At 33.5% G+C, this 12,835-nt stretch overlaps 1 protein-coding gene across 2 annotated transcripts in view; it reads left to right on the forward strand.

The window, feature by feature from the left end:
• The window catches only part of Ascc3 (activating signal cointegrator 1 complex subunit 3), a 364,887-nt gene extending 353,590 nt beyond the window's left edge, over positions 1–11,297 (forward strand). Inside the window, exons 38-42 of one of the 2 annotated variants that reach the window (XM_071613180.1) lie at positions 274–425; positions 2,334–2,445; positions 5,472–5,681; positions 8,067–8,242; positions 8,338–11,297. In XM_071613180.1, the coding sequence (XP_071469281.1) occupies positions 274–425; positions 2,334–2,445; positions 5,472–5,681; positions 8,067–8,242; positions 8,338–8,485 (798 nt within the window). In that variant the 3' untranslated portion in view covers positions 8,486–11,297. Of the gene's footprint in view, positions 1–273; positions 426–2,297; positions 2,446–5,471; positions 5,682–8,066; positions 8,243–8,337 lie in introns of both variants that reach the window. The other variant, XM_071613179.1, reaches the window with a different exon arrangement.
• Positions 11,298–12,835: the final 1,538 nt, after the last annotated feature.

A 12,835-nucleotide genomic window follows, 5' to 3' on the forward strand; every position in this document is an offset into this window, starting at 1 on the left:
TATTAAGTATTTGTTTTCAAAGTACAATGAGTTTTTACTCTTAAAATTAGCTTAGTGTTTGACTTTTTGTAGGATGTTACAGGAAATTCATTTTGCTCTCCCCATCCAACTGTAGTTTATTTTGTTTTTATTTGGATGAATAGTAATTTAGTGATAAAATGATTAATTTTTTTTGTTGTTTTTGTTTGTTTTGTTAAAGCTAATGTAAGATTTCCAATGGGAGAGGGTAAATGCCTTGATGTTCTTGTAACATGGTGCTTTTTACCTATTCAGGCAATGCTGGATGTGGCTGCAAACCAAGGTTGGCTGGTGACTGCCCTGAATATCACCAACCTGGTTCAGATGTTGATCCAGGGTAGGTGGTTAAAAGATTCTTCTCTTCTTACACTACCAAACATAGAACAGCACCATCTTCACCTTTTCAGGTAATTGTCTTAATTTGCAATGTAATTGTTTTAAGTTTTCTCAATGGATTTTTTTTTTTTTTTTTTTTTTTGGAGGGGAGTGGGTATTTCTGGGAATCAAACCCAGGGCTTCCTGCATGCTAGGTTGTACCATTGAGCTACACCTCCAGATCCCCCCAAATTCCCTTATTAAAATACATATAGACACTGGAATTTCATGTGGTGCCTACAATATTGATTCTTTGGAGTAAAAATGCCCCTTTCCCAGAAGGAGACATGCCCTCAGTACCAAGATGAACCACAATTCATTTTAACCTTCTCCTACCTAAATTGTTTGTCCTCCCTTTGCAATATTAAATATGTTTCTATTTTAACTGCATTTATTCCTTTACATTATCAGCTTTATTTAAGAAAACATTATTAAGGTGTTTTGTGATCTAAAACCAAAATAAATTGCCAGCTTCTGTTATGTAGAAGAGACTGAGGGATCTGAAATCCATTGTCAAAAGTAAACTATGGGGAGCTGGGGTTGTGGCTTAGTGGTAGCGCTCGCCTAGCACATGCAAGGCGCTGGGTTCGAGCCTCAGAACCACATAAAAATAATTAAAATAAAGATATGTGTCCTACCTACAACTAAAAGAAAATGTTTTTTAAAAATAGTAAATTATGGATATGAAATGTCCAAAACTAGATAGTTAGGTATAGTGGGAGTTCAAGATATAATCTGTACTGAGTTTATATTAGTATCAAATAATTTAACCCTTAGGTCTCACATACATGGCTGCAAATGTTTCAGCAAGGAAAAGAACAGTACAATATACAAGCAAGATTGACAGTGTTTAAATGAAAATGTCTCTTTCACACCAGTGTTTCACAGCAGTTGAGATACCTTGCAGCCAGAATGTTATTTCACAGTTATGGAGATAACCAAAGTAGTCTGGCTTGCCATCATGCGCCCTATACCTCTTGTCAGTTGCATGAGGATCGAAGTTATTTAAGCCATTCAAGTACAGATGCCAACAAGAACCTCAGGAACACCTGGGGTCCCCTAAGAAAAATCCTAATTTGAATCAAGTGTACTGGGTGACAGGGTGACAGGTATGCTTGAGTCCCTACCATAGGATGTCCCTGGAAACTAACACACATTCAGAGAGTGAGCCATATCAGCAACAGGTGGCATGGAGAGAAGGTAGATATATCTACAACTTGTCAGAAGCCCTTCTGGTAAGGTTCTGAAGGTTATGTGAGTTGGATTTAGCAGTATAGAAAGCACATTAAAGGTACAACCTCACACAGCATCTATGAGGGAATCTGCTTGAGGGTATACGAGATTTGGTCCAATTTTCTTATCACCCTTAAAAATTCAATTTTAATATAATTTCGACTATATTTTCTTCTTACTATAGCTTTTAGGTGGCTCGTGTTCCTGTGATCTGGCACAACTTAAAATTATCTCAAAGATCTCCAAAGTGTACTTTAAATTCTGTGCTCCCCAAACTTAAAATGTAAAATTTTATTCAAGTAATTATATTAGACATTTGCACACATTCACCAAAAACATGTCAGGGTTTCACATCAGCACTTTATCTCCATGGAAACATTGTTTCACATCAGTGCTTCCTATAGAAAGACATCCACTGCATATGAACTCTTTTAAGTATTTACTGAGCCTGATACATGATTTAGAGTTTACAGATTTCATACAATGATAGTGATACTGCCTTAGGTTGATATAAAGAATGTTAGCCAATATTTAAAACTTAATATAATGGCCTATAAAGAGTTATATCTTAATTTTTTAACAACTGTTAATATCATACACACCAGTGTTATCAGAAAATCTTACTTGTGCTTTGAAAGAGTTATTTTGTTGGTGTTGATATAATTTCTAAGGAAATGGAAACCAGTTATAAAGTGCTCACGTGCTAGGTGCCGAACCTCCATTGAGTGCCTTCCTGAACTGATTCATGCCTGTGGAGGGAAAGACCATATATTCAGCTCCATGGTCGAGAAGGAGCTACAGGCCACCAAAACAAAGCAGGTAAGGCCCCCTTACTCTGTGAAGTTGTACCAAGAGTTTTCTAACTTAGGACATGGGTTTTGAAGTCAGTCCCACCTGTGTTTAAATTCTGTCTTTGCCATTTACTAACCATGGAAACATTATATATATATATCTTATGACATTCTTGTGAAAGTTAAACAAAATAGTATTATGTAAACTGCTTTATATAGTTCTTGACATAGAATAATAATTGAACAAATGATAGTAATAGTAATTAATAAGATTACTGGCATTAATAGAACTTGTTCAGTATAATGCTTTCAAGCTCGCTTCGGAAGGCTTCATTTAGCCTGTCCATCACCAGATTGCATTACCCAGGAGCCTACCCCGTCTCTTCTAGGTAGTTTTGCATTTTTTATGGTAGGGTATATTTTCATACAATTCCTTCAATTACTTGTTTATGTTCCACTCTTATTTTAATCACATTATTATTCCTAGATTCAAAGATATTCTTTCAAATAAACCCCTTATTTGTTAACTATGTAACTTATATGGAAAGTTAAATCTAAACAATCTTTGGAAGGCCAAAAACCAAATGAACAATGCCAGATATATTTGGCTTTCTAGCCTTTTAAGTCTTAAGCAGTTTTACCCTAAACATGTCAAAGTAAATGTTCAGGATTTATAACATGATTATATTGATTTGTATGTGCACATATTAAAGAAACTTTTAAAGCATATCTCTTTTTCTTTCCAAGTAATACTTTTTTTTGAACAAGACTTGGAAAAAGTGTAACAGGCATTAATGTCTGATTGATTGTTCAGTTTCTGTTGAACCCAAAATTGGCACAAAAAAAGTTATTTAAATGTTCATAATAAATGTCTACCTTTCTAACTAAATTACCATTAAAATTATGAATAAAAGCAATATATTGAAATCAAAACAAGGTTTCTGTTAGCAACAACAGATTTCTAATATAGCATACGTTGATTTGAAGCCAAGTTTTAGATGTGATGAAAAATTAGAACATTGTTATAATTAGTTCAGGGAGAACTCAGAAGTAAACTTACTTAATTTATTTGCATAAATTGCCATTCTGTTATCTTTAAAACCAAATGCAAATTGGCTCTGTCTGATATGATGATGGTTATTTGGCTCAAAAGTGCTTCAATTTGCAGAGCAATCTGGTGTCGGCTCTGCAGTGAGGCGATCCCAGGTAACATACAAATCCTGAATTATTCCAGAAATTAGTATGTTTAAAGCATCAATTTAAGTGCTAATTGCAGTAGTAATGAGAAAAAGCAGTACGACTGTGAGATTTGCATCTCCTACCCCATCAGTATGCCTGGAACGGCTGCTGACTGGCAGAGGATTTGGCTGCTAATTAAATAATTGTATGCATGGCAGTGCTCTTGCCTGATTCAATAGATGAAGATTAATCCTCAGATAAATATGTTTGGCTGGTATTGAAATATCTTAGCAGTTTCTTTTAAAAAGCTCATGTTTTATATACATAAATATACATATATACCAAATAAATATATGTGTACACATTATAAGTTAAAACATAATAATAAGTCCTACAAAAAGATGTCATATGTATATATAAGCCAGGTAGACATTTGGAAGCATTGTAAAGAAAAATCTCAGTGAGTTGCTAATATCAGAAAACATCATATTGGTAACTAATTTAATGGTACGAGTACAAAAACATACGAAGTCCTGCTTTGTGTGGTAAATGTTACTTGCTTTGTTTCACAAAATTAAATGTTCTGCAGAAATTGGAGTTGAATTGAAATTTTGCATTGGATTTATTTATTTTTTTTGATTCCTAAGTGATAGTTTGGTTCATCAAACCTACTGCATTTGATTACATATACCAGCAACACTAAAGTCTTAGCAAACAGAAAATTAAAGCTTATAAGGAAATCCATACCATATATAAAAGAACTAAAAGGAAAACTAAAATTAAAGTCATTGTGTAACTTTAAAAACTACCTTAGAAGGTAACAACTGATAAAACAGCTATTAAGAAGTTGTCTTGGGCTGAGGTTGTGGCTCAGCGGTTAGCACGTGCAAGGCCCTGGGTTCCATCCTCAGCACCATATAAAAATAAATAAAGATATTGAGTCCAACTACAATTAAAAAATAAATAAATGTTAAAAAAAAGAAGTTGTCTTGACCAATAGTTATATTACCACATAATTGTAAATGTTAAAAAAAGGTTACAGTTACCTAGGTCCTCAAGTTTATGGTGTTATACACTTTCCATGGATATAAGATTCATTCCTTCATTTGTTCATTCAGCATTGTTAAGCATGTACTATTGGAATACTGATTACTTGCTTTTAATTTAAAAAGCAAGAATAAAGTTGGTAAAATATTTCTACTCTTTTAATATGTGTGATTTTAACTGGTACTTTCAGCATGATAACGCCAAAAAAAAAACCTATTTGTTTTTACAAGGAACCCTAGTCTTACAGGATTCCCTATGTTATAACAAGTGGTCAATGGATTATACTGACATCAACAATTGCATCACAGATTTTTTTTCAGATTTCCTTTATATCCCTAAGTAATGTTTTCTACCTTAAAAGTCACATAAACGTTAAAATAGATGCTTCTCTTTAAAAAAAAAAATAGCAATAAACACTTTTAATCCATCTTTTTTTTTAGTATAGTCAATAACCACTCAATATGAAGAGGCATTTATAATAAGTTATAAGTTTAGATAATAACTTTTTGGTTTAAAAAAAAACTTAAAGAGGATTTTAAAAAACACTGTTCTACATATATTCACCTACGTACAAGTACAAGAAAAACTAGGGAAACCTGAATAATCAGTGGATTGTGTCAATGCCAGTATCCTGGTATTGTGCTATAGTGTTGAAAAATGCCACCATTGCATGATACTGGGTAAACGATGCAAAAGATGTCCATTATTTCTTTCAATTGCATTGAATTCAGAATTAATCTCAAAATTAAAAGCTTGATTTTTCTAAAATTACACTATTTCTTAGTTGATCGCTCCATGTGACATTTTTTTGTTGTTTTTTCTTTTTAGGCATGGAATTTTTTATCTCGTTTGCCAGTGATAGATGTTGGCATAAGTGTTAAAGGCTCATGGGATGACTTAGCTGAAGGACACAATGAACTCTCTGTCTCAACTCTGACTGCAGACAAACGAGATGACAACAAATGGATCAAATTGCATGCTGATCAGGAGTATGTGCTCCAAGTCAGCTTGCAGAGAGTCCACTTTGGGTTCCACAAGGTATAGTATTTGGTTTCCATTCTCAAATATTTCGCACCAACTACCAGCATGTGCCACCACACATATCTTTTATATTACTAATGTGTCCGTGTCATTCATGAATCCTGCTTTCTCAACTGGCCTTAACCAGCAAGAGTCAGTCTTTGACATTAGTCAGTCAGTTCTCATGTGCCATTTTTCAACCCCAGAATATCCACCTTACATAATCATATATTGCCTGGAGTACTATTCTCAAAGTGTGGTTTACACTCAGTCTAGCAGAATTTCCTCGAGTGCCTTTTAAAGTGTAGATTCTTGGCCCCATTCCTGAATGACTGAATCAAAATCTCAGGGTCTGAAGGAATCACAGAACTGATGCTCTTTTTGGTGCCCCACTTGATCCTTTTTTGTTTTGGTTTGATTTTTTCTTGTACCTAGAATTGAATCCAGTGGCCTCACACATACTAGGTAAAGCTCTACCATCCCCAGTCCCCCCATGTACACATGATTTTTAAGGACATTAAAGTTTGAGAAGCACTGCACTAGAGGCACTTTGGTATAGGAACCACATCAGGCCAGATGTAGATGAAATTGAAGCTTTCCTTCTTAGCTCTATTGAATTTGAATAAGATGCTAAGCTTTTCTGAGACTCAGTTGCCACATCTACCTGCTTCCTTCATTATAATGCACATGAGAGAGCTTTGTCAATTTCATACAGACCAAAAATGTACAGTAGTTTTATTTTAAATTACTATGCTCTTTTCTGTAGCCTCTGACACCAAAATTAATTATTTAGTCCTCTAAGAATATTAGTACACATAGTGTGAGCAGATTGGTTTTAGTACCATAGTAATTGAAATAAGAAAGAATTTGTCCTTTTTTTCTTTTTATCCTAGTGGATTCAGGGTTTTTAATATCTAGAGTAACCCTCTGGGATGAGAAAGCCCCTCTGTTTTCATAGAATAGTCACGTGTATTGTTACAATGTCCTTTCAGTAAAAGGTCTCATTTCATTTCATTTCTAATACTGAATATCAGCCAATACGAACATAAACTGATAGGCCTCTAGCATTTCAGAGCTTCAATATGAGCATTTCTAGATGAAATGTTCTAAATTCCAACTTCCAAAAATAATAATAATCATAAACTAATCATAGAAATAGTTATAAAAATCATAATAATAAAGATAAAATCATGGAGCAAAAGTAGATTTCTTTTTTTTAACCTTCAAAATCTACTTTAAAATTAGATTTAATCATGTTCAAAAAAATTGTAGATTTTATTCCTAACTGCTATGGAACTATATTACTCTCTTATTTTTAAAATGTTATAACTAAAGCATCTGCTCCTGGAATACAGAGTGAAATCTCAATAGGAACATGCCATTATTAATATGTTTTATGCCATAAAGTCATTGTCTTAAAGACACATTACAATAACCTTGTTTTTGTAAAAGTCGGTCCAAGATAAAGACTCCAGATTCTGTCATTACATTAATTCTAGTCTTTTGTTTTTAATTTTTAATATATATATTTTTAGGTATAGTTGGACACAATGCCTTTATTTTATTTACTTATTTTTATGTGGTGCTAAGGATCAAACCCAGGGCCTCGCACAAGCTAGGCAAGCACTCTACCACTGAGCTACAACCCCAGCTCCGACTTTGGTACTAGTCTTAAATTGTAGTGATTACTGTGTATTACAAATTGCATGACTTATCATTCCTCACTCCTCAGAGAAAGGAACTTTTGATATACTATGTGCTTTTTTATGTGTATTTTATTCTTGGGTGGAAAGAAGATATTGATCTGATATTGTGCTTATTATCTTGAGTTACACAGTCTAGTCTTGATTGGTTTTTGTTTGTTTTCCTAAGCATCAGTTCTTTGTGAATAAGACTGGGAAGATTTGGTTCACATGGCTATATCTCCGTTTGTTTGTCTGTAAGTGGGGTATTAATGTTAATTGGAGGAATGGCTTGAGATTTTACTAATTTGATGTCAGGATTCAGAGCTTTATTCTTTCTGAGCCAAATATTCTGATAGTAATAGCTCAAAGGTATTACTTCTGTATGTACTGAAGAAACATACAAAAATGTATCAAACACCACAAAGGAAGGGAATTAAAGACATCCCAGATGGAAGTGCTAAACTCTTTGTTTATGGCCTTCCAGTAAGACAGCAGTGCCTTTTTTTTTTTTTTTAGTTGTAATTGGACACAATATATTTATTGTATTTATTTTATTTTTATGTGGTGCTGAGGATCAAACCCAGGGCCCCGCACATGCTAGATGTGCGATCTACTGCTGAGCCACAATCCCAGCCCCGAGCAGTGCCTTTTAACCACCACCAAACCATGTGAAAAGTGTAGACGTAGTCAATATTTTATCTTTTTCTCTGGTTTATAGGGAAAGCAAGAGAGCTCTGCAGTTACCCCTCGATTTCCCAAATCAAAAGATGAAGGATGGTTCTTGATTTTAGGAGAAGTGGACAAGAGAGAACTTATTGCTTTAAAACGAGTAGGATATGTTCGAAATCATCACATTGCTTCCCTTTCTTTTTTCACCCCTGAAATACCCGGAAGGTAAGCAGAATCTTACCACTAAAGTTATGAAAGAATTAAATGTGACTCTGATTAGAAAAACAGTTTTACATTTTTGTTCTATTTTCATATTCTAGGTATATCTTCACTCTCTATCTCATGAGTGACTGCTACCTTGGTCTGGACCAGCAGTATGACATTTACCTCAACGTCACACAAGCAAGCATTTCCATGCAGGTCAACACAGAGGTCTCTGATGCCTTCACTGACCTGGCAATAAAATAACCTGACCCAAACAATGCATTTGAAAGAATTTGTTAATGAATCTGGCTGTTCAGTCATCTGGACAAAGTTGAATTACTTGATGTTTGCCTTGACAGAATCAACTCCTAACCTCAAGACATCCAGGAAATTAACAGTGGCTACAGTATTGACTCCAGCGACACCAAGTTAGCCACAGTGGCCTTTTAACAAGTGTTGCCTTTTATAATATTGTCTTCTTTCTTTACATGTAAAATGAATGAGCATGTAGAATAATCTTATAATTTGTGTATATGTGAGGTTATATGAGTTATCAATCAAATTTTACATCTCATAATGTACTGTTTACATGAATACTGGTTTTTCCTTTTTTTAAGACAAACTACATTGAGGTGTGACCATGTTAGGATTTTAACTCTGCATCATAAAATGTATAAATCTATGAGGTGATATACAGTGTGTCTTGTGAGCAAAATTTATACTTTGATCTGATCACAATGAAATGATTTCAAGAATTTCTTATAAATATTAATAATATATGATGTAAAATTATATTACAGAGTCCAATGACAATTAAAAAAAGAGAAAAGAATATACTGATCTTAGAAAAGGTAGATATAATACTGGTGGAAATAAAATATATGGAGTGCCACTTTAAGACAAGCTGACTCAAGTTTTTCTCCTGCTTCTCTCGCTGACTCAAGTTTTTCTCCTGCTTCTCTCCCTTTATATCCCTTTTTCCTCTTCTTCCCTCTTTTTCTTTCTCTTCTACTTCAACACTATTTCTCTTTTTGACATATTTATTTATGCAAGGAGAAAAATACAGTCTAACTCATGAAGTAACATGTAGAGACAATTTTTGGTCTTTATCATCCACTTCCACAGATAGGTTTCCAAGTATAATAATGGAAATATCTCTATGTCCATAAAGTTCCTTTTTGGAAAAATGTTGTTTGAAACTAAAATGTTGTTAAAGTTCAACATCCATATAGTATACATTATAGTGGAATGCAATTCTGTCTTTGCAAATGATTCCTGAATAAATGATTTTTAAATATTTTTTAATATAACTGTCACAAGTAGTAAAATATAAGTTTTTCTGAATTTGAAATTTATGGTTTATGTATATCTCCTCTTTCATGCTAAAATAAAAAGAAAAGGAGGACGAAGAAATAAAAGTATCATGAAGGGAACCAGGCAGTCACTTTCCAAAAATAAAATCTAAATAACTGAGATGAACGTGCCAAGTAATGAGGGGATGAGGTGCCCCAGAAGCTTTAGATAGAGTTCTCTGTGTTTTTCTTTTGGAAGTTTATTTCCTAATTGAGATTTGTGCCTTCTCTATTGTTTTAGTGGAATTTAAAGAAAATGAAGTTTACATGTAGACAACAGTTACCAACCAGTCCATACAGAAACCTGACTGGATACAGCCTCACCTGAAACTTCCTGTTTTTAGCATCATCTCTCTGTTAGGAAGCATGCAGGTTTTGGGAAGTAGGAAATCTGCTTCACTTATCATGACACAGGATGTAGGAGAAATTATATCCATCAGAGAGGAAAATAGTAATATGACAAATCTTTAAGTGTCAAAATAAGGCACAGAGGGTACTAGTAAAGCAGGGTGCACTTTGATACAAAAGTTAATCTTATTCTGATGGGTCTATGATGGTATCCACACTGATTACTTACCCAAAATTTTAGTGTTATGTGTGTCGTGAATAGGATGTATAATAATCAGATTAGTCCTATTTTCAGATTTATAAATCATAAATTTCTCATAACTTTTCATGACCAAGAAATTCATCAGTATTCAAAATTATTCAAATACTGACTGCTCAGAGAATGATTTGTCCTAAAATTTGTGAGGATTATTTTGTTTTCTTAGGGAGAAATGACAAAAAGATTTCAGGTAATTGCCATAAAATGATTTTCTTAATTAGACTACCCACAGCCCACTTCCCCTCAGATACTGCATCATCTCTGAGCTGGCTATTACATTGTACAACCCTAAAATTCTATGGTGGGTCATTTTCATATTCCTTTGGATTTTATCAATTCAAAATAGTTGAAGTGCTGATCATATTTGTTCTAGGCACCGTGTTGGGGACTCTAATGTATTAAAGACATACCCACCCTTCAGACGAGATAGTCTAGTGATGAAAACAAGATGTACATAATTGTGATAAACTAATCAAAATAGTAATAGGAAGAAAATGCTCTGGGGGATTAGAGAAATATTACATAAAAATATTAAGGGATATTTAGACTGGGTTTGTTGTATTTTTATGTTTTACTTTATGCTATTTTTACTGACATTATAATTGTACATCTTTATGGGTGTTTGGAACATTGATACATTGTGTATTGAATAACTCAGGATATGTAGTTATATTTATCCTGTCTGGCTGTGACTTTGTACACATTAACCAATCTCTCCTCCTCAACATCTCCCCTACTCTCCCAACCTCTGATAAACACTATTTTGCCCTCTAGTTTTATAAGCTCAGCTTTTTAAGATTCCACAAGTGAGTGAAATCATGCAGTATTTGTCTTTTTATGCCTGGCTTATTTCACTTAACGTGATCTCCAACATATCTGTGTTGCCACAAATAACAGAATTCCCTTCTTTTATGGCTGAATAATATTTCATTTGTGAGTTTGACATTTTATTTATCAATTCATCCATTGATGGACACAGTTTCAAAATTCCATATTTGAGTATTGTAAATAGTGCTTTAGTAAACATGAAAGTGTAGGTATCTCTTTGATATGCTAATTTCATTTCCTTTGGATGTATATATAGCTAATAGTAATGGGGTTACTATTACATATATTGGTTCAGCTTTTAGTTTTTTGAGGAAACTCCATGCCATTTTTCATAGTGGCTATACTAATTTACATTCTTACCAATAGTGTATAATAGTTTTCTATTCTCCACAATCTCATCAGCATTTGCCTTTTTGTTTTGTTTTTTATTATTATAGCGATTCTAACTGGGTTTTTAGATATCTCTTGGTTTTGGTTTGAATATCCCTGACAACCAGTAATATTGAGCAGTTTTTTATGTAATTGTTAGCCATTTGTATATCTTCTTTTGAGACGTCTGCTCAGATCATTTGTCAATCTCATTCACTGTAGCTACAAATAAAATAAAAATACCTAGGGATAAATTTAACCACAGAAGCAAGAGATCTCTACATTGAAAACCATAAAACATTAGTGAAAGAAACTGAAAAGCATAGCAAATAAATGAAGACATTCCATCTTCATGGATTGGAAAAATTAATAGAGCTAAAATGTCCATACTATCCAAAATGATCTATCCATTGAATGCAATTAAAATGCTAAAGTCATACTTAATTGAAGTAGAAAAAAATCCTAAAATTCATAGTCCTATTCATATGGAATCACAAAAGACCTCATATAGCCAATCTTGAGCAAAAAGAACAAAGCTGGAGGCATCACACAACCCAACTTCAAAATATATTATAAAACTATAGTGACCCAAACTATCTGTGGTGCTAGCACAAATATAGACAAAGACTAATAAAATAGGATTTTCAAATCCAGAAATAAATTCATGCACTTAAAATCAAATTGTTGGCAAAGACACCAAGATCATGCTTTTGGGCAATTACCCTCTTCAGTAAATGCTGTCAAGAAATCTAGATGTCCACACATAGATGTATGAGATTAGATTCCTCTCTCACACCACATTCAAAAATTAACTTTAGATGGATTAAAGACTTACATATGTAAGATCTGATACTATAAAACTATTAGGAAAAAAACAGGAGGAACATTACATGACATTGGTCTGGGCAATGATTTTTTTAAAATATTGTTTAGTTTTCAATGGATCTTTATTTTATTTATTTAAATGTGGTGCTGAGAATCTAACCCAGTGCCTCACACATGCTAGGCAAGGACTCTACCACTGAGCCACAATCCCAGCCCCTGGGCAATGATTTTTAAAAAGAAAATAAAGCACAGGCAACAAAAGTAAAGAAAGGAGAGAGGGGGAAAAAATGGGATTGCATCAAACTAAAAAGACCATTTTCAACAAAAGAAATAAGTGAAGAGAAAACCCACAAAATGGGAGAAAATATTTGCAAATTCTTCACCCAACAAGATCTTAATACCAGAATATATAAGGAACTCAAAAAAAAAAAAAAGAGAGAGAGAGAGAGAACTAAATTGAAAAGAACACAAATAAATGGAAATACATTCCATCTTCATGGATTGGAAAAATTAATATTGTTAAAATGTCCATATGACCCAAAGTGATCTTACACATTTAATCATTAATGCTGATGATTAGAATTGGGAGGGCAGGATGAAAGAGGATTCCAATTAAAACAGTATTAGCAAGAC

Source organism: Marmota flaviventris, chromosome 6 (genome assembly GCF_047511675.1).
Source record: "Marmota flaviventris isolate mMarFla1 chromosome 6, mMarFla1.hap1, whole genome shotgun sequence".
Lineage (NCBI taxonomy): Eukaryota > Metazoa > Chordata > Mammalia > Rodentia > Sciuridae > Marmota > Marmota flaviventris.